This window comes from Caretta caretta, chromosome 1 (assembly GCF_965140235.1).
Source record: "Caretta caretta isolate rCarCar2 chromosome 1, rCarCar1.hap1, whole genome shotgun sequence".
Taxonomy (NCBI): domain Eukaryota; kingdom Metazoa; phylum Chordata; order Testudines; family Cheloniidae; genus Caretta; species Caretta caretta.
The window spans coordinates 112,466,201-112,492,814 of NC_134206.1; the positions used below are offsets into that span (position 1 = coordinate 112,466,201).

At 42.0% G+C, this 26,614-nt stretch overlaps 1 protein-coding gene across 4 annotated transcripts in view; it reads right to left on the reverse strand.

Annotated features, from left to right (window-relative positions):
- Positions 1 to 26,085, reverse strand: part of GAS6 (growth arrest specific 6) — an 82,532-nt gene extending 56,447 nt beyond the window's left edge. For 2 of the 4 annotated variants that reach the window (XR_007357458.2, XM_048856084.2), the window contains exons 1-4: positions 25,836 to 26,085; positions 24,989 to 25,155; positions 8,503 to 8,527; positions 7,664 to 7,726 (exon numbers count right to left, since the gene is read on the reverse strand). Coding sequence is in view for 3 of the 4 variants with exons in the window: in XM_048856084.2 (XP_048712041.2) it covers positions 7,664 to 7,726; positions 8,503 to 8,527; positions 24,989 to 25,155; positions 25,836 to 26,070 (490 nt within the window). In the remaining variant the exon portion in view is untranslated. Of the gene's footprint in view, positions 1 to 7,663; positions 7,727 to 8,502; positions 8,528 to 24,988; positions 25,156 to 25,725; positions 25,766 to 25,835 lie in introns of those variants that run through there. The other 2 variants (XM_048856107.2, XM_048856097.2) reach the window with 2 other exon arrangements.
- Between the last annotated feature and the right edge of the window lie 529 nt (positions 26,086 to 26,614).

Genomic DNA, 26,614 nt, shown 5'->3' on the forward strand with positions numbered 1-26,614 from the left:
AGAGTTAGGCCTATGTACAGCAGCTTGTGTCAACCTAACTCTGTAAGTGTCTACACTAAAGCACAGCTGCCACTGATGTAACTCGCTCACTATGCCAACTTAGTAACTCCACCTCAGTGAGAGGTATAGCATCTTAGGTTAGTTACGTCAATTTTAGTGGTCTCCAGGAGGTGTCCCACAATGCCTCACCATAACTGCTCTGGTCACCATTTTGAACTCCACTGCTTGGCAGACAGGTACACAGGTATATATGCCCCTCCCCTTTAAATCCCTGCACATTTTTGAAATTCCATTTCCTGTTTGGTCGGCATGGAGCGCTCACCTAGCAACTGCCCAGCTGACCTGCTGGCTATACGCTGCAGACACGCTCCTGCCTGGAGTACATGGGAGGTGGAGGATCTCCTGGGACTGTGGGGAGAAGAGGCTGTGTAGGCACAGCTCCGATCCAGCCATAGAAACGTTGATATCTCCGAGCAGATCGCGCGAGGCATGGAGAAGGGCTAAAAGAGGGACCCGCAGCAGCACCCCGTGAAAGCCAAGGAGCTGTGGCAAGCATAGCAGAAGGCAAGGGAGGCTAACAGTTGCTCTGGTGGAGAACTGCAGACATGCCGCTTTTACAAAGAGCTGCATGCCATCCTCAGTGGAGACCCCACCACCACCCCTAAGAGCCCTGTTGATACTTTGAAGAACTCAGTCACAGGCCCCCACAAGGAACAGTGAGGAGGTGTTGGATGAGGAAGAGAAGGAGGAGGAGTACGGGGGACAGGCAACAGGGGGATCCAGTGGCACAGTGAGCCAGGACCTGTTTTTGACTCCAGAGCAGTCGAGCCAGTCCCTACAGTCCAGTGTGGGTGAGGCTGATACAGAGGAAGGAACCTCTGGCAAGTATGCAGTTTGCTTTGATATTGCAGGGACACATCTGTTCATTTACTCTTTTATATTCATGCTAGAAGCAGCAGTGAAATAATCAATAGAGGAAGAGTTACTATCTGCTTCTCATTCCCCTGGCTATACAGTTAGGCAGAGGGGGCCCTGCAGAACAGTTTATGTGCACTCGGATGTCCTGTGAATCCTCCATAGAGATCTCGAGGAAACTTTCCTGGAGATAAGTCTGCAACTTCTGCCAAAGGTTTCTGGGGAGGTCTCAGTTAGTTCTTCCACCATGGTAGGACACTTTCCCATGGCACTCAGCAATTACTTCAACAGTCACCAATGCAGCACACAGGCTAGCAGCATACGGACCCAGTCTGCAGCTGGATGCATGCACAAGCTGTTTCCTTTCAGCCTCCATTACCCTCAGGAGTGAGAGATCAGCTAAAATCACCACTGCCTATGGAAAACGGTGCCAGTATTCAGTTCAGTTGCCCTATCCACATATACTCCGTTCAGCTACATTCCCCCCCCGCAACCGTACTCACCATAGCTGGGAATGCCACCATGCTCTATGAATCCCAAGGAGAAATGCGAATGTAGTGCTTTGAACTTGTGTGCATCAAGGGGAGTGAGTTCAGGATAGCAAGTTTCCATTTATCTTGTGAATACAATCACAAGAGGACTTCTGTGCATCTTTGTATCTGGAAATGTGGCCTTGGGGGTCTCTCCATCTACATCAGTGGAGCAGCTCAGCCAGATAAGGAGGAGGGGAAGGAGAGGAGGCAGGATGACATGTTCCAAGAGATACTGCAAGCCTCTGGTGCTTCAGATAAACACAGGGCTTGGAGGATCACCCTCACAGACAGCATGGGCGGGGATCGAGCAGAGAGGAGAAAGACACAGGAAAAGGAGAGAGATGTGCAGCAGGAGATGCTAGTGCTTCTCAAGCGTCAGACAGAAATGCTGGAGACTCTTGCTGACCTTCAAGATTGAACAGACCCATGCTCGCCTCCCTCTGCAGCCCATTTAGAATTGCATTCCAAGACCTCCCTTCACACCCCTGCCACATTCCAGGTGGCGTCCAAGGCCGCTGCACTATCCCTATCACTTCCGGGGAAGAGTTCAGGCAATCGCAGCCACATATACACTGACCTGTGAGAGACAAGGCTGATGAATGTGTTTGTGAAATGGGAATGACTGTTCTTTCCCCTTCAAAGGTTCTTTTCCCTGTATTTATAAAGTTTCATTCAGTTATAAATATGTCTGTTTTGTCTGGGTTTGGAATGAAAGTCTATTTATGGAAACTTAAGTCATCTTTATTAGTTCACAACATATACTGGCTGGGGCTGAAATCATTCACAGATAACAGCAATAGTTGTATTTGCAATGTTATATTATTACACACACACACATTACAAAATTCATACTAGGGTGCATAAAACCAATGCCAGGCAGAGCACACTACAGCAACACAAATTACTGTGGCTCACTATTAAAATGGTCTTTCACAGCCTCGCTGAGCCAAATAGCTCCCTGTTGAGATCTTCTTATAGCCCTGGTATCTGGCTGCTCAAAATCAGCAGACAGCTGTTCTACCTCCACCCTCCACCCTGGCAGAAATTTTTCTCCATTTGCTTCTGATATTATGAAGGACACAGCAGGCAGCTATAATCATTGGGATTTTTTTTCACCGAGGTTTAATTTCGTGAGTGGACAGCGCAAACAGCCTTTCAAATAGCCAAAGGTACATTCAACTGTCATTCTGCACCTGCTGAGCCTGTAGTTGAAGTGCTCCTTGCTGCTGTTGAAGTGGCCGGTGCATGGCTTCATGAGCCACAGGAGTAAGGGGTAAGCAGAGTCTCCCAGAATCACTAGTGGCATTTCAACATCCCCAATGGTAATCCTCTGGTCTGGAAAGAAAGGCCCTGCTTGCAGCTTTCTGAACAAGCCTGTGTTCTTAAAAATGCGTGTGTCATGCACCTTCCCTGACCATCCCACATTGATGTTGGTAAAACATCCTCAGTGATCCACCAGTGCTTGCAATACCATGGTACATCAGCAGAAAGGGTTACTTTTCTATGTGACAAGGTGGTCTGGAGACAAAATAGGGATATGCGTGCCATCTATTGCCCCACCAGAGTTCGGGAACCTGACTGCCGCAAAACCATCCACTATGTCCTGCACATTGCCCAGAATCACAGTCCTTTGTAGCAGGACGCGATTAGTGGCCCTGCACATTTGCATTACAGCAACCATCACAGTGGATTTCCCAACTCCAAATTGATTCCTGGCTCACCAGTAGCAATCTGGCATTGCAAGCTTCCACACAGCGATCATCACTCACTTCTCCACTGTCAGTGTAGCTCTCATTTTGATATCACTACACCAGAGTGCTGGGGCGAGCTCCGCCCACCCATCCAGGAATGTGGCTTTGCGCATCTGAAAGTTCTGCAGCCATTGCTCATCATCCCATACCTACATAATGATGTGATCCCTCCAGTCAGTGCTTGTTTCAAAGGCTTAGAAGTTGTGCTCCATCGTCTGCAGCTGCTCCATGAATACCAACAACAACCTTGAATTGTTTCTTTGTCCTACAGCAATCTAGCCTCCAAGGAATCGTCATGTTCCCCACAACTCCTCTGGCAGCTCTGCAAATAGTGCTATTATGGTGCAGGATCGGGGCGTTGTACTCGCAACACTCATCACAATAGTGCAGAGCTGTGCAGGATCCATGCTTCTCACATAGATGGCGGACAAGCAGGTTTGGGGGGCTTTGAAAAGAGGCATGAAACATTATGGGATGCAGCTAAAATTATGGGATGGATACAACTGCATCCTGGAACGCTGAAACTATGTTCCCAGTCATCCCTGCACAACTCGTTTACCCCATGAGGCACTGCAAACCCTTCCCAAAACACACTGTACTAGATGGAGGCGAATTGTGGGGTAGCTACCCATGGTGCACTTGGCTCTGCATCGATGGAAGCGCTGCTGGTGAGGACATGTACCGCTGACACAAGGAGCGTAGTGTGGACCTGCAAAACTGATTTACAAATTAATGAAATTTAGGTAGACTTAAAATTTTGTAGTGTAGACTTGCCCTTAGTGTGGAATAGTTACTGCACTTTGAATTCAGTCTAGATTATTCTAGAAGAGCTTCCCCATGTAGACAAGCCCTAAGTTTTCACTGCCCACGAAGGACATGTGCCTATCATCTTAGCACCCCTCTTAAATCATGTATACCTACAGTGTTTTTAAACTTTACGAAGACTCAAAAAATAAGTGTAGCCATTTTTGCTGCTGCAAATTATCCAGTTTCCCTGTAGCAATAGTTTTGTATTTATTTTTGAATTAATGCAATGGATGGCATGAAAATTTCCCCCTCCCCTTCCTGCTGAATGCTTAATAGGGCCTAGTAATAGTAACTGGATTAAAGGATGGTATGGTACAAGTTCAGACACTCTCACAAAAATACCTGTCAACTGTGATCCTGCTTATGATAAAGACTCAATCATTTCTGAAGTGAACTGAAGGACAAAGGGAAAATGTAATTGGTGGTGGTTTCTGTTGCTGTATATGGTGCGTTGGTGGGGGGGGGGAGGGGGAGGAGAAGGAAAAAGGAATTCTTAAAATAGGCCCAAAGGGCTAAAATGCCTACATTTGATGGTATTTACATTCCCACCCATAATTCTGTCCATTTCTATCAAAATGTGATAAGGCTACAGCCACCTTAGCAGCTCTGCAATTAAAGTAACATCAAGAATTTCCAGTCATGACCAAGCTATAGAGAAGATAAGAACTTGTCTTAGGCTCAGTAATACTTCTGTTGCGGGAGAGGGAGGAAGGCACTAGAGAACTGTTAGGGAATGGAATGTGGTTAGCCTGCTGCCATAGGAATACATGTTTGTAATAGTTTGTCTTGAAATGCTGAGAATGTCTGAGAATCACTAGCCAAAGCCTTTGCACCTAGCCCTCCTTGAAAGGCTCACAGTGATAACGAAGAACACTCAATCACAAACAAGGTCTAAATGTCTTCCCTCCCCCAGCTCTGCAGAGCAGAGCAAACCTATTGAAAGGGCATGAGGAAGGCTACACAGTAGGAAAAGGCTGGTATACAGGCTGTCCACCACACATGCCAACGTCCCCTCTAGAAAGTCTCTGCACAGCTGACAGGTCATACCAAAGGGGGGAGGACGGGGAAAGGGTAAGGAGGGTCAGGGAGCAGGGAAACAAGCCAAGAAACAGCAGCTCTGAGCATGTTCCTTTCCCTATGCAGACCAAAGCTTGTGTACAGTAAGCTTAACATTGTTCAAAGCAGCATTAACTATCTTTGTACACTTTGTGATGCTATTCAGAGGAGCCTAGTAGACAAAATGAACAGACAGGGTTGGTGCCCAAATTTTCAGAGGATCTCTGGCCTCTGCATCTTTTCCTACACACTCCATCCCTACCTGTTCTGCAGAGCAAAATGGGAGAAATACAGTGAGACAATAAAATATGTCCAAACCCACTGGCAATGGAAGAATTAACTATTTTATTTTTTGTACAGTGCCAGCATTGTGCTGGATGCTTTGTCCCTTTTTCCAGATTGGTTTGTTTATAACACAGGGTCTGATTATGCTCTCTCACTAGTTTTACAAGTGTAATTCCAATAATTTAATTGGAATTATTCCTGATTTACATCAAAGTAACAGGAAACAGAATCAGGCTCTGTAGGCCTTTGTCTCTATTCCTTTAGATCTCCTAGCACAAGTATTCTCTTTTCTCATATCCAGATATCACACCTTAATTTATAAAATTTCTAGTTTTTTCAAAATTGACATCAAAACGAGACCTTAGCTTGAAAGTCTGAACATAGTAATTGCCACTTATGACTTCTAAATTTATCCTCTGAGATTTACCAATTTGTTGGATTAAAACTGCACTGGGAATTTGTCAAGTTACAAAAATGACACCATCTACTTGCCTCATTAAAAAAAAAAAAAAGCAAGCCTAATCATACATTTTAAGGCCAGAAAGAACCATTACATCATCTAGTCTGACCTCCTGCATAACACAAGTCATAGAATTTACCCAGTAATTCCATCATCAATCTTATAATTTGTTTGAATTACAGCATCTTTTAAAAAGACTGTTATAAAGATTTTACATGACGGAGAATCTTCACATCCCTTGGTATGCTTGGTCCAATGGCTAAATCACCATCACTGTTAAAAGTGTGCACCTTATTTCCAGCCTGAATTTGTCTAGCATCAACCTCCAGCCATTGGATCCTGTTACACATTTGTCTGCTATGTTGAAGAGACCCTCTACCATCTTGTTTGAACACAGAAATGAGATCATTAAGAAGTGTCAGACTCATGGAGTCCTTTTGGTCAGGTGAACACAAGGACTGAAACGATAGCAAATTCTGTGAGTAGATGTAATATGGGGGGCTCCTTCCACACCCTCTTTCCCCTACCCCTGTGTACCCAAGCACCCAAGCTGGCCACAGTCCAGCCATCAGTTCATTACATTTGTATGCCCTCTGTTTTAAACATTTTTGGATTTTAAACTGGAAAGAATATATGATTATAGTGCTAAACCTCTTCACCTACAATTGGCCAAATTCTTAGCCCCTTCCTCAGCTTTTATTCATCCTTACACAGGTAAATGCCCTTTGGCCCAGTATTTCTAAAACATTTATGAATTATTCAGATGATTCTTTTATATTATGTAAGTCATGTTGCTGCATTTTGTAAATTCAGGTCTTAAATTTTTGCTTATTATTCTTGGAGTTCAAATACAGCAAACTCTGTCAACAGTTTAGGGAAGCTGCTGAAGTGCTAATGGATTTTAACCTTGAAAACTTAGTGAAGTGGTAATTGTATCCCTCCTTTTGTGAACAACTCCCTAACATTGGTAGGATTTCATGACCAATCAAACTGGACCATGATAAGACACTGAAGTACAGAGGAAAAATTAAAAAGTGATTAGGTATAAATAATGCCTGTTTATTCAGTTGATTTGCTTTCTGGGTATATTTAGAATTGTATCTGCTTACATGAGTGAAAAAAATATTTTTGCTACTTTATATTCTTAGCATTATGGTGCCAACATAGCTATGGGAGAGGGAACTGGATAGTTAACATAATGGTTAACTAAATTCCAACTGCAGAATCTTTACCATTAATAAATTCACAGGCCAGAAAGAACCCAGCTTGACTTTCAACATGATTCCAAGTTGAGTTTGCATGGTTGGCAAACCCATCTTTTTACTTACGACCTGAATAAATGTGATTTGGCAGCTTTTCATACAACACAGAAATTTGTCATGTGATGGATGAAATTCACCCTGTGCAGAAAGTCACCAAAGTCCCTCTTAAGTGACTCCAAAATGACTTAAGGTGAAATTCAGGCTTAACAGAGAAGAACCAAACTTTTACTTATTTTTTCTAAGGAAAGAAAAAGAAAGTGACAAGCCAAGCCCAGTGAAAGACGTAATTGTAAATCCTAGTTCTTGTCTCTTGTTTCCCAGATTGCTCAGCCCTTGAGAAAGCAGGGGAGAAAGAATGCCTGACATCACCCTTTGGAAGACAAAGGAGCAGCATTAATGGATTCTGAAAGGAATAGAGTCTCAACTGGTCCTTCAGCTAGAAGGGTGCCACACATGACATAAGGTCCTCAAGAAAGCAAACGGGTAGGAGAGGTGCCAAAATTCTATCAGAATGGAGATGACTGAGGTGCCTCCCCACCTCAAACAAAATGGCTGTTATGTTTAGTTGTAATATACAATATGAAAAATGCTTACTATGAACGCATGTAAGGAAATCTGGACTTCTTGTATACGGTGACCCAAATTTCTCAATACAAGCTGAAGAACAGAAAATGAAATTATTATTATTATGCGCCAGCTGTCACAGTGTGTAAATTGATATCTGGCATGCTGATGTTTCGTTAAACAAGGTTCTGGAGGGTAGGTACAAAATCCATGTTAAACTGCAGCCCTCCAGATGCCTTAAAAATTCTTCTCAGTTCATATAAATATTTCAGCTCTGATATTCAGTTGAACAGTTTATAATTCTACTGTACAATATGATCGTTCTACCAGATGCTACTATGGTGCTAAAAGGATATTAGTAGCTACTAAAGGCTGATCTACTAAATAGAAAAGATTTCTCTCAAATCCAAAAAGCAGTTTTCTAAAACTGTTGATATATGTAATGTTAAATACTAAATGTTCAATGCAAATGTAAAGCAATGTGGTGGCATGACAATGATACATACAATGTAAAAAGCAATAGGTCTGCAAGCTAATCCTCTTATTTAAAAAATACTTTCAAAACTAAACTATTAAAAAGTGTATGCACTGTAGAAGACCGCAAACTGTTTACTCTTGATGTAAGTTACAGAAATAAATGCAACATTAAACATACACTTTAAATAAGGTAAAGTGTTTGTGTATGTCACTCTATACATATAAACAACATACACCCACTTTAAAATCATATGAGGAGCAATTGGTTCTATTTCAGGATGGAATAGAGGATCTCTATTACATTCTTTGGGACAGACTGGCTGTCCCATGTTCCAATGTTAGGCACACATACCAGCACTGCCAAAAAATTAAAAGTAATAACTGTAACTCACCCAAGTATTTCGGGTAAAAATAGTCCTGTGGGAGAAAGAAAAAAAGCAAAGATTTATTGGAATAATATTAGTTTTTATTATCAATTTTATTAATTTTTAACTGCTGCTACTAGTTTGATGGTCTAGCCTGGTGGTGGCACAACGGGGTCCACACGTAGGACTCTCAACTTCTTTTGCCCTGGGCCAATGGAGACAAAAGATCATGGAACTGATTACTCTGATCTGAAGGGGAAGGGGAAAAAATGGTTTTTCTCCAATAATTTTTTGACAGTTGACCTATGAAGTGGCACTGGCAGTGACTGAACAGGAAGCCACTTACCCACTATCCAAGAAGTAAAGATGCTGACCATGGAATGAGGTAGAGGAAGTAAGAGGAATCTGGGGATAAAAACCAGAGGGAAAAGTACAGAATCATTTAGTCACCCACTGCCCCCTCTTTGGAGTTGCTCTGCACCAACAGAACTCTGACAATACCTTAACCATTAGAGTAAAAGCCTAAATTTTGCCTTTGCCTCTAGAACAAGGTGCACACTATTACTCTGAAGAGCTTCCCTTATAAAACTGCCCCGTAACGTATATAACTAACAATATCTGTTGAAAGAAAAGAACACTCTAGGCATGTAAATATGGGGAAAGCAAGACTCACCACAGCAGCATGGTTTAGAACAGTGTTTCCTCAACCTTTTTGATACCAGGGACTGGCTTGCTGCCTTCCTAAACTGTGTCAGGGAGATCTCAGGGACCAGCACCGTCCATGGATCAGTTATTGAGAAACGCTGGTTTAGAAGGGTTAATATGTAGCCATGGAAAAGATCTCTTTCCAATGTTACATCACCCTTAATAGTTTTACTTTAGATTGTTAGTTTAAAATATTGTTAAAACTAAGGTTAACGGGAGTCGGACGACTCAGGATAAAGTACTGACAATTTCAGGGATTTTAATTTTGTTGCTTGAATTAAGCAGACTCTTCCCCCAGTGATCACGACATCCTACATATAACTGTTGGTCTTTGTGAGGTCACTTGAAAGACTTCAGTGCAATTCCAGTATCTACAGTGAGATTGGGATGGGTTTGACTACATGTTTTGTAATTATCTTGTGTACCACAAGATCCGTTTAGGTATCAGAATCCCCAAGATTCTGAAACTACTCAACTTCTATTACACATGCATGTGCGCATCACACATGCGTTATACAAACACACACACTTTGATACAACACCCCTGGACTGCTAACTGCAATCCAATTGACCAATTAGGTCATGAAATCTAGAATAATTTTGCATGACTGTCTTCCTCTAGAAGATCAAAAGCTTTTGGTGAACAAACTCCATTTGCTGAAACACAGCCACATGATCTCGTAACCTAAAATCAAAGAAGCTTCAGTAAAGAGTAGTTAAAGCTGCAGCACATTTAGCTCAAAAGGACATACAGGGCCAAGAATTGCTGAGCACATGCACCCTCAATGAAAACACTAAAAATGTAGGTCACTAAGGACCCAGTGAGGCCCTCAGAATCTGGTTGTTAGCATAATATTTAGACCAGGTTTCCTTGTTTTTTGGCTACTTTTACTGTTTTTCAGCCACAGTAAGAAATCAAAGCTTTGAAAAACATGGAGCAAACATAGTGTGGAAATAAAAGTAAATACAAACAGTTTAAGTACTTCAAAGAGCACCAGGATGTGCATCTAACATACTGAGCCACAGTCAGTACTTGAATTGTAAAAGATGTATGCATGTGATGGAATGATTGGAAATTTTATTAAATCTTTCCCCTTTGTCAACCTACAGCTGTGAAAAAGGGGATGTAGCACAACCACAGCCCAAATCAGTTACCGGCAAAAACAAACATTTGAAGTGAATCAGAAGGGACAGAAATGGCATGTTTCATGTACATTCATCTAAGTTGGCTGCTATTACGATTGTTGGAGCTCTGTTACAAGAAGAAGCAGGGCAGAAAAATCCACTAACCTACTTACTTATGAGGAGTAAGAAGAATATTGGGAAAGTACCATCGACTTGTTCAGAATCTAAACTTCCATTTAAAAATTATTAGCTGTTTGGGTTGCAAACATAACCTTCTAAACACAAATTCAGCACATACTAATGCAATGCTAGTTTACTGTGCACAGAACTGTGCCTCTGCTACTGCTCATGGCTTTCCAAACAGCAACAAAATGAAACTGACCAGATGTTTGTCCACTACAAGCTGTGGTACAGAAACACACATGTTAAGTAAGTATTTTCAACTGAAGTCTACAATATAATTTTAAACTCTTTTCTCCCTTCCTTCAATGACCTATTTATTTATTACCAAACTCCTCCATTATCAAGAATAAAGATGAATATTACCTCTCAGACTGCAGAAGACCTCTTTGAATGGTTCACTCTGCCACACATTTTAAATAAAAATGAGACTGACTATGGGTTTTAATATCATTTGCTCATGATGGTTTAACTTTTTATTTAATGGGCTTAGTTCTGAGATGTAAGAACAATGAATTAAAGTAATAAGAGCTGAGCTGAAAATGACTTCCCCATCCATCATGCCTGGGTGAATTTCCACTGCTGCAGGTTTCCAAAGAGCTGGTGGTTCTGTGTTTCTGGTTGGCTAAAACCAAAGGATTAACCCAGAAGGAATGCTGTATTACTGCCGATCGTTAGAACAGAAAATGACTTAACATCAAGGTGGTATTGTTTTGCAGGAGCACTGGTTAGCACTTTGTATTATTAAAGCTTTGAAATGTTTCTAGTCTGTAGAACAATACAGTGAGACTTACCTCTTTTCTAGCATGAGCACGGAGCTCTATATCCCCATTTCATAGATTCCGCTGGCCCAAACCTGAAAAGTGCTCTGAACCCTCAATTCCCATGGATTTCAGTGGGAGTTGAGGGCCCTGAGCTCCTTGCAGGATCAAGCCCCTACTAAATAGTCACACACACCTCAAAAAGTATGCAAAATAAGAAGGATCTTATAAGAATAAAAAATAATACAAAGAAATATTTTGTGGCTTGCTAATATATCCGTAATATTAAAAAGTGTGGTAAGAGATGCACTCGATGCATTGTTTAGTTTTGAACTAGCTGAGTTAAACACTAGTCAGTTGACAGCTGAGGATCCAGAAAGCCACATAGTATCTATAGCATCAAAAGGCAACAATTTATTAGCTGATCCTTTTTGTGGCCACTCCAGTGGAAAAACTAACCACATAATTACTGTCAATGCTAGCTTCCAGCTAGGGCTCTAAAAAAAGGAATTAACACTCGCATATTGTCACCCCTTTCCCTTGGATTTGTTTTTACAGTAACTGTTGGAATAAAAAAATACAAGGCACATGCTTTATTTACCAAAAATTATACATAAACATGGATTAGACAAACATTTTCCAGACCACAACTCATATAGAATCATAGACTTTAAGGTCAGAAGGGACCATTATGATCCTCTAGTCGGACCTCCTGCACAACGCAGACCACAGAATCTCACCCACCCACTCCAGTAGCTCAGACATAGGTTAAGGGTTTGTTACAGAAGTCGTCAAATCATGGTTTAAAGACTTCGAGGTGCAGAGAATCCTCCAACAAGTGACCCGTGCCCTACGCTGCAGAGGAAGGCGAAAAACCCCCAGGGGGGCCTCTGCCAATTTGCCCTGGAGGAAAATTTCTTCCCGACCCCAAATATGGCTATCAGCTAAACCCTGAGCATGTGGGCAAGACTCACCAGCCAGACATCCAGGAAAGAATTCTCTGTAGTAACTCAGATCCCACCGCATCTAATATCCCATCACAGGCCATTGGGCATATCTACTGCTAGTAGTTGAAGATCAATTAATTGCCAAAATTAGGCTTTCCCATCATATCATCCCTTCCATAAACTTATCAAGCTTAGTCTTGAAGCCAGATATGTTTTTTGCCCCCACTGCTTCCCTTGGAAGGCTGTTCCAGAACTTCACCTCTCTGATGGTTAGAAACCTTGGTCTAATTTCAAGCCTAAACTTCCTGATGGCCAGTTTATATCCATTTGTTCTTGTGTCCACACTGGTACTAAGCTTAAATAATTCTTCTCCCTCTGTGGTATTTATCCCTCTGATATATTTATAAATCCTTAATCAATTTTGACTTGACGTAATTCCAAGCCTCCTCCACCTTCAGATCCACAAGTTCTTCAGTCCAATCCACTTCCCTAACTGACTAATTTCCTTAACTTTTTTAAGTTAGCCCTTTTGAAATCAAAAGCCCTAGTCACAGATCCATTTTTGTTTATCCTTCCATTTAGTTTGAACTGAATTAGCTCATGATCAGTCAATCCAAGGTTGTCCCCTACAACCACCTCTTCTATGACATCCTCACTACTCACCAAAACCAAACCTAAAATTGCATCCCCTCTTCTTGGTTCAGCAACTACTTGGCGAAGGAATCCATCAGCTATTGCATACAGGAAAATCTGAGCCCTGTTATTATTACTAGCACTTGTCCTCCAGTCTATATCTGGGAAGTTAAAGTGTCCCATGATCACACAATTCCCATTAGTATTTACTTCATTAAAAACATTAAAGAGGTCTCTATCCATATCCAAATCAGATCCCAGTGGTCTATAGCACACCCCAAACACTATCCCAGGGCAGGTGCTAGTAGCTTTCTTCTCCAGTGTGATTTTTGCCCAGACAGACGCTGTCTTATCCATTCCATCACTTCTTATTTCTTTACAGTCTACCTCACCAATCAGCATAACTATCCCATCCATCAATATCATCCCACTCCAAATGAGGGGAAGGCAAGCACACTCCAGCCCTGTGTAACGGAACTGTTAACCTCCATCAGAGAATGTCCTCCATCAGTGCAGGTATGAACAATTCCAAACTCTGTGTGCTCCCATCAAAACAGACAAAATGTTAATGCCTCTTACTTGTGGCTCAATATAATGTCTCATTTTGTTTGTATCCTACTTGTCAATCAACCTACTTTTGTACCTAAGGAAGCCTCAACTTCCAAGGATGGTGTTGCATAACCTGCAGTATCCAGTGTTGCCTATGTCGTATGTAAATAAGCAGTTTACAATGTGACATGTGCCTCTGCACTGATTCAGCACAGAACTCAGGTAAGAACAGAAAAAGAGGAGAAGAGAAGGACCAGGAGAGTCTCACATGATCCAAGTCCCCTCCCCTCCACTGAAGTGGAAACTATGGCAGAGGGCCAGTCTCTCCAGACGGGCTCTTGCTTGCCTTCTTTCATTGAGTTCAAGAGATATAGACGCATTTTTAACTCAGGAGATTTAAATACTTTTTAAAAGAGGAGTCTTTCAGTGTGATGAATACAATTTCTTTTCCACTTTCTGTTTCCATCATTCCACGGTAGAACAATGTTTAAAGGTATTTGGTACTTTTACTTCAGTTATTTTAAATCCACTGCATGAAACTCATCTCTGGCATTACCACCCCAAAACTAGTGAAGTTACACCAGTGTCATATTTGTCCCACCACATTTTTAGAGAAGATGGAAGAACATCAACTCAGAAAGCAGTCCTTAGGTGAGTCACAGTATATAAATAGCTCTTCTGAAAGCATAACCAAGACCTTGCCTACAACGGGGACATTTTCCCCACTGTGGCTAAAACTAATTCAGCAATATTGGGAGCCCTAGAGTAGACTGTCTCTCAGTTGTCTGTTTTGTTTTAACATGTCATGTAACCCTTATCAGAGCCGGGTCTAATCAACACAGTGCTTAAACACTGGGGACAGCTGGTGAGAGTTCATCTACACTAGGGCTTCCAATGTTGTTAACACCAGTGGGTCTACTAAACCAGAGTTAGCAAAAGTGGGCCATTTTATGAACATTTTCCCAATGTAGACAGAGACACAGTCCTTCAAGCGAAACAACATCTGAATTTCTAATATTAGAACAACAACAACAAAAAGCAGGGGGGTGGGGAGGAGAATCTTCTGAGGCCTTCTTTAGGCTGCACAAACCAAGCATAAAAGGACATAAAGGCCAATTTACTTTTTCTTTGCAGCTCCATTTTAATAGCCTAGCTTTTTTTTACCCTCAGGAAACAAAATGCAGCATAACAAAACCTGCATCAGAATACTGAACTTTCCCTAGCAGAAGAGGAGAACCATCTTATCTGCCTTCATCAGGATAGGTACTCTGTAGACCCATGGAATCAGCACAACAACTTGAAACTGAATTCATTTGGTTTTCTTATCTACATGCAACATCTTACAATTAAGTGACAACCCCTGCACCATTTACTGTTATTCAAAACCTTACATGGATCTTGCCTTCCACTTTATCAAGTAGGTTTTCATCTAGGATTCATAGATTCCAAAACCAGAAGGGACCACTGTGATAATTTAATCCAATTTATTGTACAACACAGGCCATAGAACTTCTCCAAAATAATTTCCACAACATACATTTTAGAAAAACACACGTGGCATAGCCTCCTGGTTTACAAATGTAATTTGCGCCTCCAAACTACGTGCTTGCATGTTTGTTTTTCGCTTACATTTGCACTGGCTATTCACTGCAAGTCATTATGTCTAGCTACAAATCCAACTGGCTGACTTTTGCCTGCAATGATACCAGTAATCATTTAACTACTGAGATTTCTGTCAGCAAATTATTGCATAAATTTTAAGGGTGCAAATTCAGCACTATAACCCTAAAATTCTCGTGCATAGAGGGAAAAGGAGAAGATTTGCTTGAAATCTAACATAATTAAATAGCACTGTGCTATAACTAATAATTTCCAACCAAACATGTAAATTCAGCTTGAGCCAATACCTTGTTGAGTGCCCAAGCCTTCTTTCTCATAAATGGTTTGTCAAACCAGTCATGGATTATGGTCACAAAGGGCTCAGCCCTGCAAAGTGTTGAGCCTCTCCAGCAAGCTGCTGAGCCTTATTAACTCCTATTAACTTCAGTAGGAGTTGAGGATATTCATAAATTTGTGAGAGATATTCTGCATATTGCAGAATCAGGCCCATAAATAGTTCACAGCATTTCTTTGTGTAATTTTTGACCGAACACTTTACAGCACCTAGCAAGTCATCTCAACAGCCAACGAGAGTTTCTATCAATCTTCAGTACTGCCACCACAACACAAATGTATATCTTCTTTGGGTGGCCCTTGGGCACAGTGTCTGTTTCTTAAATATCCATTCCACACTGCACAACTATCCCATAGCACAAATAGTATGACTGTCCCTTTCACTGGGTTGCTGATTTTGCCCAATAAACCACTCACCTTTACTATAACATACATTTAAGAAAGGGATTTCTAGCACCAGCAGTTGTGTTTCTATTCTAAAGGAATACAAGGTGTCGCTACAGAACCAGAGAATCTGGAAACCAAAGTTTAAAAACATCTTTTCTCTCACGGAGACCCAGGACTGTTTCCAAACAGCATATTCTTGAGCGCTCAATCCAGTCAAGGATTTTTGTGGTCAAAAATTAAAATAAAAATAAAAAATAGAACCACCATAAAACCAACTTTGCATGAATTAAAGAAAATAATATCAAGACAGTAACAAAAGGAAAGAAAAGAAAAACAACCATATGGCTCATTGTTGAACAGAAGGCAAACAGCAAACAATGAGGGTTTCTACTGGCAGTCTGAGACCGCTCTTGATTGGGCAATAATTATTTGAATTGGATTAGAATGATCCTCCTGTCCAAATGTTAGGATATTTGTTAATGATTTTGGATTGCAGTCTGTCTCCACTGGGTTGGTTATAAACTATGCTAATCCAGTCCAGTTTTTAAATTACTCATGCCATGAGGATTTCTCTATCACTTCCATGGGGAGTCCACCTACCACCCACTGGTACCTTATTTTTCCTCAGCTGTAATAACCTACAATTTTAAAAGGATGAATTGAATTTGTTCTCCAGTCTATATTTACCTAACCTCTTTACAAATTATCCCTAGTACCGCGTTGCATCCTCTCTAATTGCAACACATCCCAATTTGTATTATTTGTAAATTTAACAAATCTATTGTTTACCCCTCTTTGGATCATTAATAATGATGTTAAATAAAACTGGCCATAACAATCCCTGGTGTAATCAAAAAGGACATTTCCCCTCAACTTGATATATTATAATTTATCGTTACTCTTTGGGATCATTCAGTCATACTTCAAACAGAATGACAAGACACATATCCCATCCATTCTGAATTAAATGTTCAAGTCAGATCTCAGAGAACACTATTAATCCTTTACTGAAGTACAGATAAATTAAACTACATCTATCACATTCCCTTAGTCTATTGATTTTATTCCATTGTTGTGTACAGTATTGATGTAGCTGTGTGGGTCCCAAAATATTGGAAAGATAAGGAAGGTGAATTAATATCTTCTATTGTTTTGCTCTTATTTAAAATTATTTACACACAGATTTTTTTTTAATTTAAACCTTCATTACCGCAGAACCTGAGCACTTCACTACAGGAATAGACTTAGGCTACGTCTACACTACAGACCTTACAGTGGCACAGCTTTACCGCCGCAGCTGCACTGCTGTATATAGCCACTCTTTGCCGACAGCAGAGCTCTCTCCTGTTGGCATCATTAGACCACCCCAACAAGCGACGGTAGCTATGTCAGCAGAAAAGCGTCTCCCACCAACACAGCGGTGCCCACACTGGTGCTGCTGTTGGTGAAACTTATGTCAGTCAGGGGTGTGTTTTTTCACACCCCTGACCAACAAAAGTTTTAATGTAGACATAGCCTTAGTCTCAGAGCAGACAGGCAACTGAGGAATAGGGAAGTTTGGCAACATGCCCAAGATCACACTGGAAGTCTGTGGCGAAGCCAAGAATTAAACCTAGATCTCCTGGTTCCCAGTCCAGCCTCTCAATGACAAAGCCATCCTTCCTTCCCTGTTCAATGCTCATGAACTGTTCTGGAACTCACTGGAACACTCTTCCAGGAGTAAATCTGATGTGTGCTGTCATGAAAAGCACCACCACCAGGTGTCATTCAGAACTACGATGGTCAGTCCAGTTACAGTCTGCCATTCATTTTTCCCTCCTTCTCTTCAGCTAGGTTCCCTTTGTCCCACACTGGCAGGCAGCACAAGGCACCTTAATGTGGGCAGGACACCAAGACTTGCTCTTTTTCCTCAGCTTCACAAGCCTCTCCCTCTTTGGGTCTCACTGTTTATAATCAAGGAATCAGAAAATAGGAACCTCACTAACATGGATGTTTCTGAAGCAGAGAGCCTTGGGAACAGACTGCCACAGTAAAACAGCCATGAAGGGAGCAGACAGGGAAGAGGAGAGATCTGTTCAATAATTTCCACCAGATATGAGAGAAAAGGAGTGATGGAAAGAGATGATGAATCCTGGTTTCAAGTGGCTTGAATATTTGTTCAATTATCTTACCAGGGTTTGAAGTCGGGTGTGTTGGATGACAGTAACCAGGATTACAGTTTTCTATTTTAAAGGAGATCAGTACCACATTTTCTGGTTTCCTTCCAATCCTCTGGTGCTTCCCAGGTTCTTCATAACTATTTAAAAGTAACTGTCAATGGTTCATTATGTTCATTTAAGACCCTGGAGAGCACATAAACCGCCAATTTGTACATATTCAATGTTTCCAATGTAATCCTTTACCTGATTTTCATCAAACAGATGTACTAAGTGTCTGCCTTAATTCCCAGTAGTCCATTCCCCTTTTCTTTATTTAAAAAGAAAGCTGTTCTTCCATTTTATAAAAATTCCTTTTATCCTTAGAGTTCTTTGGCTCACACTATCACACTAACTCATTCTGATTTTCCTGGGCTTTTTCCTTTGCTCCAGCCCTGTATAATCCCACTCCCTCAGAATTCTCCAATTTAAATTTTCTTTTTCCATCATATATTTGAACAGCCTCTCATAACGCCATATTAGGAGCTTCTGGTTTCTCAAGTTTTTTCTCACAGAGGAACTGTGGTCCATTGTGTGTTAGTTATGACGTGTTTCAGGATTCCCAGCTTTCTTCCACACTTGTGGAAGTGGGCGCAGCTCAAACGAGCACAACTCCAGTAGAGTCAGTGGCAAATCTGGCTCATCTCTTCCAATACAGTTTCCTTCTGCACTGTGTTCACAACATCTCTTAATTTCCCAAAAATTTCCTTTCTTGAAATCTATAAATCTCACACAGTTGTGTCTGGGATTCCATTTTGTAGTATACTTAGCTTAGGTCATTAGAACAAAACTCTCCTCTAACTCTCATGCTCTCTTGGATAAATTTAGCATTAACATAAACAAATACCACTCTAATGACTTTAACTGAGCTGGTCCCTTTATGCCAGCAGTAAATTTGGCCCTTCATTTACAATGTAGCAAAATACTATAAGAATATAAAATGTTAAAAAAGATTTTCTAGAGCAAATCTTGCAAGATTTTGCCTTGATTGAGATACTAATATTCTATACAGGGATGAAGACTTCTAGACTGAAGGATAATATGAATATTATTCATGTTTCGACTACATATATCCACTAACAGAACCTGAAGACATTTTACACCTCTCATCCCTCCACTTAGCTCCCCTTCCCTCCTTCTACCATTACATCCCTTCCTACTTTTCTAATGTGATATTAATATTTAGATATCTATATTTACATCTCTATTATTAGAAGTGTGACCTAAATATTTCAGCTTCCAACATCCTTCCTAGAAGAGGGGAGTCAAGTTTCAAAAACTGTAGTCTATGTTTGTAACTTAACTGTGTTGTATTGTACACGTCATGCAATGGGACAATAACAAACATTCATACTTAACAAGACCAATCAGTTAACTATACATCTGACCTTTACTATACACTGGCCACTACTCCTGCTTTGTAAATACAAATTCTTGGTAAGCTCAGCTGAGTACAAAGAATGTTGAAGGTTTTTTAAAAATATGACGAGGCACCCACTGCAATTCATACTTTTCCTAGAAGAGTTAAATTTTCAATTTCCTTGCAAGTCTTCATGTGTCCACTCTATAGCTAAATTCATAACTGAAACCTTGCTTCTAATCCAGTCTGTCTGGTACTATATCTAGTGCTCTCTGCTGCCAGACATCTATCCTGAAGACAGAAATTTAGAACAATGCCAAATTTGCATCCATGTCAAAAAATTCTGCATGGAGAAAAAGTCAGAAGACAAAGACAACTCATGTTTTCTTATCTCAGATATCATTTTATGTTTTCGATCACTAGAGGTAACCATCAGGCAATCAGTGAATTATGCTACATACCTTGTGTAACTATACCAGTTCTCTTGTCTACATCTCTGCCAAAACACAAGTGCCAAAGGCTGTAAAGATGTGAATACACATCTTTGATACACAAAAAGAAAAGGAGTACTTGTGGTGCCTTAGAGACTAACAAATTTATTTGAGCATGCTCGGGGGTCGCATGTATATGAGCTCGCAGCTCAGTAGCAGCAACAATTTATGAAAACAAGAGACTACATCCTAACCCCCCCTCATACCTAACTGACCTATCACACTTTTTAAAAAAAGTGAAATCCAGGCTCACTAAAAAATTGCTAGTTACTTTCCCTTGCACTCTTCATTCTATTCATACAATTGTGTAAATTCCATTTTAGGAATAGGTCAGCCAAATTCCAGAGCTGTTTATCAGTAAGCTAACAAGCTAATAGTAGCTGACTAAATACTACAGGCAAATATTTGTGTATTACTGCCTTCATAAAGGCCCTCATCAACATGTTAAATAAGATAACATTCTTATCTCTATGTCCAAGATGTTTTGCAACTTCAAACTTATTTATCACACCTAGCTCATTCATTTAAAATGGTGTGCTAGGAAGCAATCCTCCTCTATTAACATGCTCCCTTTCTTATTTTTCCTCCATCAATATTATCTGTTGAAATTCTCTCCCATTATTTTACTGGCATTCTTACCTGCCAAAAGATTTCAGCCTATCCAGGAGTTCTGCAGCAGTATATAAAGATGCTACTATGGGCTTCATCTAAAAGATAGGCTGCAAGACTATACCAGGGTAGCATGTATTTGTTTTTACCATTTATAGTCATACAGATACTACAATCTTGTTTTCTTTTAAGGGTAGGGAAAAATTTCAAACTAGAAATGTAACAAATGATCTTCCCTCTCCCGATCTGGGACTAGTCAATATTCTCCCTAATATAAAACAAAAAGCTATATTTACTTGCAAATATATGGTCATTTAACCCTACTTGGTATAATATGACTAGCAATTGATACAAGTAATCACAAATGTGACAACACCGTCATTCAGGTTTAAGAGCATTTATGTTTTTGTTAATATGTTTGCAGGCGTGTTTCCAAAAAGTTGGTCAATAAAACAATGCATGCAAGACACCAAAATGACAACCATGTAGTTGTAGTCATCCTACCTACTGTAGGTGCAAGTCAAAATGTTTCATTTCTGTTTATTGGGTCAACAGAGCTATCTTTCCACAAGGAGAAAATCCAAAATTGGCTCTGGAGTAAACTTTATAGGATTAGGAGGAAATCTAGGCGTTTTACTTGACCAGCTTAGCACATACTAAAGTAAACTTGCCTTTTCTTGACTAGATGTTTTTGAAGGCATTAGTTAAACTGAACTAGCTAATATGATTTCATATCATATCTTTAAATCTAAGATTTCGTCTACATAAGGAAAGAGCCTGCAGTAGTTAGCTGTTCTGCACCAACTCCCCCTGTGGTCTCTTACCGAGTGCTAAGAGTGCCTCTGTGGGCATTAGCTTACACGTTGGAAATGAATTAAACTAACCTGCCCAACGTTTAGTGTACAGTAAGAATATCCATATGGGGAGTTAAAGCATACTAGCTACTCTGCACTAATTCACACCCTTGTTTACTATGCTCTAGCTACCTTGTGTAGACAAGCCCTTGGTTTAGACTAAACCTTAGGCCGTGTCTACACTACAATATTAAGAAGACCTAACCTATATCGGCATACGACCGCTGCAGTAATTACATCGCTTATGCGTGTCTGCATTTTGTTCCTTGTGTTAGCAGTGTGTGTCCTCATCAGGAATGCTTGCATCGATTGTACAGTCAGTGTGGGGCACTGAAAGCCAGTAATAGTCGACATAAGCAACATGGTATCTATACTGATACTGTGTCAACCTAACTACATCAACCTTGACACTACACCACTCATAGAAGTGGAGTTATTAAGTCAGCATAGCGGGGCAGTTACATCTGCAGGAGGAAAATGTAGGTGTAGACACTTTCATAGTTACGTCGATGTAAGCTGTCGTGCATTGACCTAACTCTGTAGTGTAGACCAGACCTTAGACTTCTTACAAAGCACAGCTGCCATGTGAGAAATGTAATGAGAAGCAGTCATTCATGCTCATCTAGTGCTTTAAAATTACGGACCAGGAGCTTGGAACAGACCTGGGGCTGGATAAGCCCCAGTGCATAAATCAGAGTGTTGGAATGATATAGTCCTGACAATTTATAGATGGGTCTGTTGAACCAGTTAAACTTTCTGGTTAGCCTTCAGAATCAGCCCTAGAATGCACTACAGTAGTCTCTTTTTGATATGACAAAAGCATAGATCACTGTGGTTAGGCCCACATCCAAGAAGTAAAGATGCAATCTCCAGCCACCTGAACAACTTGAGGACAGGTTTCAGAGTGGTAGCCGTGTTAGTGTATATCAGCAAAAATGAGAAGTCCTTGTAGTACCTTAGAGACTAACAAATTTATTTGGGCATAAGCTTTCATGGACTAAAACCCACTTCATCAGATGCATGGAGTGAAAAATACAGTAGGCAGGTATAAATACACAGCTCATGAAAATATGGGAGTTGCCTCACCAAGTGGGGGGTCAGTGCTAAAGAGCCAATTCAATTAAGGAGGAACTGGCCTATTCTCAACAGTTGACAAGAAGGGGTAAATACAAAGGGAGAGAAAAGGAGGACAGACTTCCTCTACTGAGAGATGAGGTCACAGCTAGCGTTATTCCTCAAACTGCAACACACTGCTAACTTCATTTCCATCTTTCCTGAATTGAGTCTGAGCCAGCTGTTGGGTCCCTGATTCTCTCTGTCAACAGGATAGGACTGTCACCTGTGTATTAATAGCACCACAGATCATGGCACCTAGCAAACCCCCTCAGTTGCCTCATATAAAAGTAAACAAGGAGAGGTGACAAGATTAAGCCACGTGTGGTTCTACAGATGAGAGTACTAAATGATGAGGAACAACTGTCCATCAAAATCTTCTAGGCTCTGTCAAAGAAGCAGCAGTGTTCCCTGAATGGGACTTCATCCATCCATGCTACTTTATGATTAACAGCACTGTAGGCTCCCAACAGATGTAGTAATAATAGCATAGGTGTTTTACCTCTGTCCATAACCCTTAGCTGACTGTCCAGCAGCACAGCAAGTGCTGTCTCCATGCCACACACTGATCTGCAACTCAACTGGAAGGGGCATAAGATCTGTCTTAGGCAAGAACCACATGTGCAAACTGCTAACAAATTAATCATTCTGGGTAGGCTGGTGGCTGTCTCAGGAGAGGACCTGCAGAGCTTGGGGCATTTTAAAACGTAACATTTTGGGTGCATGTAGAATATGCAAGTGGACACAAATATTAGAGGCCTGTAACCTTGACAATATTCCCTTAAGTTTTTTTTTTTTTCAAAGTTAGAAAGAGACCAAACAGCTGCAATAAAATAAAATAAATCCACAAATAGAAAACAAAGCGTTATCAACTGCAAAATATTTGTTATTCAAAGGTGCTTAAATAACATGGCTATGTCTCAGGGAATTTGTTTATAGCTATAGATAAGATGTAAAACCTAAATAACTTCAATGTCTTCATAATAGGAATAAAGTTTTACAATTTTCCAAAGTGTGAAATAAGTGCCCAGTATTATTATTCATAATCATTACATATGTTTACAGCAGCCTACTATTCTAGTGAACAAGCCTGTGAGTACGTCATACACTTGCTCACCCTTGCCAATTTTCTTGGCTAAAATCCAATAAATACAAGTGGTGACCTCAGATTAACTTTATTTATGAAAGGTCAAAGTTCACATTTTGGATTTTTCTTTTCTGCACACCTACACTGAGTGTAAAATTCTACTAAAACATTTTAGCTCAACGGGAATATGGAAAATAATTGTGTCAGCCAGTCTGACACCCCATTACAGGGGTTTATAATGCATTCAATCTATGTATTTTACAGAGCACCAAACAGTATTGTATCTAGGTGCAAGAGTATGTACACAGGCAGGAGTGTAACAGACATTAGTGGACCTAACTAAACAGGAGTTTGATCTTAAACTCTGAACTGCAGAAAGAAGAAAAACCAGCATTAGAATCTGTTTGCATATTGCTGTCCTTTTTACTTTTGCTTTGTAACTATCCATTGCACTGTGATGTGGTGCATTCAATGCACTGTATATCTTAATAGGCTAACATGTCAAGACATGTTTTCACTTAAATATAAAACATTAACTGAAGAGGAAAAGCCAAGTCCTGCCCTCTCTCCCTGCCCCCACTCCTGAACTATGTATCTCCTACCACTCAAAAAGCATCAAACCATTAACATGAACACATTGTGCAATATCAAGCCTCAATGTGATCTCCAAGAAATTCACTCCCCACCACTAAACTAATCCCAGATAATCCCTGAAAGGGGACAACCTATTCAAAACAACACACCCAGAAGGTGCACGCTAACTGGAAAAGAAAATAAGCAAACTTTAGTAAAACAAGACAACTACAGCCACACAAAGTGCCACAGAAACAGAATACTCAAGATTCATGAGGACTTTAAGTTGTTTTTGTAGGTTGTGACTGAGTGTGAAGCTAGATGCCCTGCAGATTTACAGCAATACCATGTAATTTAAAATGCTATAAAAGTCGTTCTTTCTGGTCTCCCCTCTTCTGATTTAGAGCAATCCCAAACCTAAACCACAAACTCAAAATACTCACTTAAAAAAGGCATGAAAGTTTTTAAGCGTGTTTATTGATGTATTTCTTCCTGAAATGTCTTTATGACTTTGTTTTGGGACATAGCTAAAACGATTTTAAATTTCCTGGGTTTCAAGGGATTGGGGGGAGGGGGGGAGACAAAGGTGTCCAGACAAAAATGCTATAACACTGTCATCTTGGTGTAATTCCCCTGACTTGCTGGAGTTACACCGGGGTGAATTTAGCCCTTTAAGTTTGAACGCAGAATACGGATATTTTAAATAGGAATTTCATGTAAAATTATGTCAGCCCAGTAAATGTATCCAGACTTTAAAAAAAAAAAACAACTGTATTTGCTTGATCCTGACAACACTAACACAAGCCTGCCGAGGGGAGCGCTGGTTATGCTGTGGTTTCAGCTATTTATCTAATGGTTCGCCTCCTCCCCCAAACAACTTCCCCAGCTGTGCAGACAGCTGGCGCCCTCATTCCAGCTGCTGCCGGGGAGCGAGAGATTGACACAATCCCAAAACCCCAAATTGATCGGCAGCTCCGCTCATCACTCTTACCGTCTCGGGATCGTTTTCAAACACTTCCCTGGCTTCTTCCTTGCTGCACAGCTCCTCTACGCATTCCCGCTCCAGATGGCCTTGCTTGGTCTCCTCGAAGATCTGGTAGGCTCGGCGCTGCCTCTGCCGCAAGAACTGGGCAGCCTCCGGGGCACTCAGCAGCACGGCTGCGGCCGCAGACAAACACCGGGGAGGGGGAAAGCAGCGGTCAACACAGGAATCAAATCCGAGCCGCCGGCTGGGCATTGCACGCAGCAGGAGAACAACGGCACGAGCGTGCACCCCCCGGCCCGGCTCTAGACACCTAGCGACACGCACCCCTCCGCTGCACAGACACCAAGTCACCCGCACAAAGCACTGCCCTAGCACGTACTCTCCCCAGCCCGCACCCCAAACACTGGGCAGCCAGGGCATTGCACCGTGCACCCCCTGTGCCCCCTAGCCATCCAATGCCAGAGGGGTGCGCTCACACCCTGCCTGCACCCAAAAGGCACTGCCCCTCCGCCCCCCCCCAGAACAACGCCACACGCGTGCACCCCACGGACACCCCCAGAGGAATGCCCCAGCCATGCCCCCACTCACGACTCCTTCTGCCCACACAACAACGCCAGTGTCCCACCCCCCATCACCCCCTGCCCCAGCAAACGCCACAGTCATCCCCTCCGCCGTCCCGCCAAACGCTCTCTGGGCGTCCCTGGGAGAAAACGGGGGAGCTGCTGCTGCTTTCCCCTGCACACCGTCGCAAAGGCTGGGCTGGTGCATTGCTGCGCCTGAGGGTGCGGGTGGCGGGGTCCCGGCGGGGGGGGGAGGCGAAGGACGTTGTTCTCCCCCCTGGGTTGGCACTCACTCGGCGAGGAGTCTGTAGCCAGCAGGACGAGCAGGAGGGCAGCCCCGAGGGCGGCGGGGGCCGCGGACTGCGGCATGCTGCGGCTGTGCCCGGCGGCGGCGGGAGCAGCAGGAGCGGGGCGGTCCGGCGCGAGCGGGGAGAGCGCGGCTACTGTGGGAGCCCGGCGAGCGCGCGCGCGAGCAAGCTGCGGCGGAGCCCAGCAGGGGTGTCGCTCGCGCTCCTCTCGCCCAATCATTTCCAAAGCGCCCCCCCCTCCTCCCCCCAGGCCGGGCCGCGGGGACACACCTATCGCCCTCCGGCTCGGTGCAGCTGCGCCGCGGGAGACGGGGGGCGCATAGAGACAAGGCTGCACACAGGGAAAGTCCAGCGGGGACTGAGCTGCCGGGGCCCTCAAGGTGACTAACCCAGCCCGGTGACTCCTTTAAAAACATCCCTGGCTCACGCGCTGGGCAAGGGCTCACCCTTTACATCCCAGCTCTCGCTCGACTCGCCGCCTTGTTTTGCATTCGTCACGGTAGTGCCTGAGCCCTGGAAAGCTACGGCCCCGATTCTGCAAACACTTAGGCATCTGCTCCGCTGTATGCACGTCGGCAATCCCACTGAACTCAATTTTTGCTCGCAGGTTTAAGGCTCAGCATTGAGGATTTACTTCAGTGGGACTAGGGATTGTGCATAAATCAAGCACGTGTGTAAATATTTGTAGGGTTGAGATTAAACTGATTTAGAAGAGCTAAGTGAGCAGCATATTGTTCATATACCTAAAAGGAAGATATATTGAT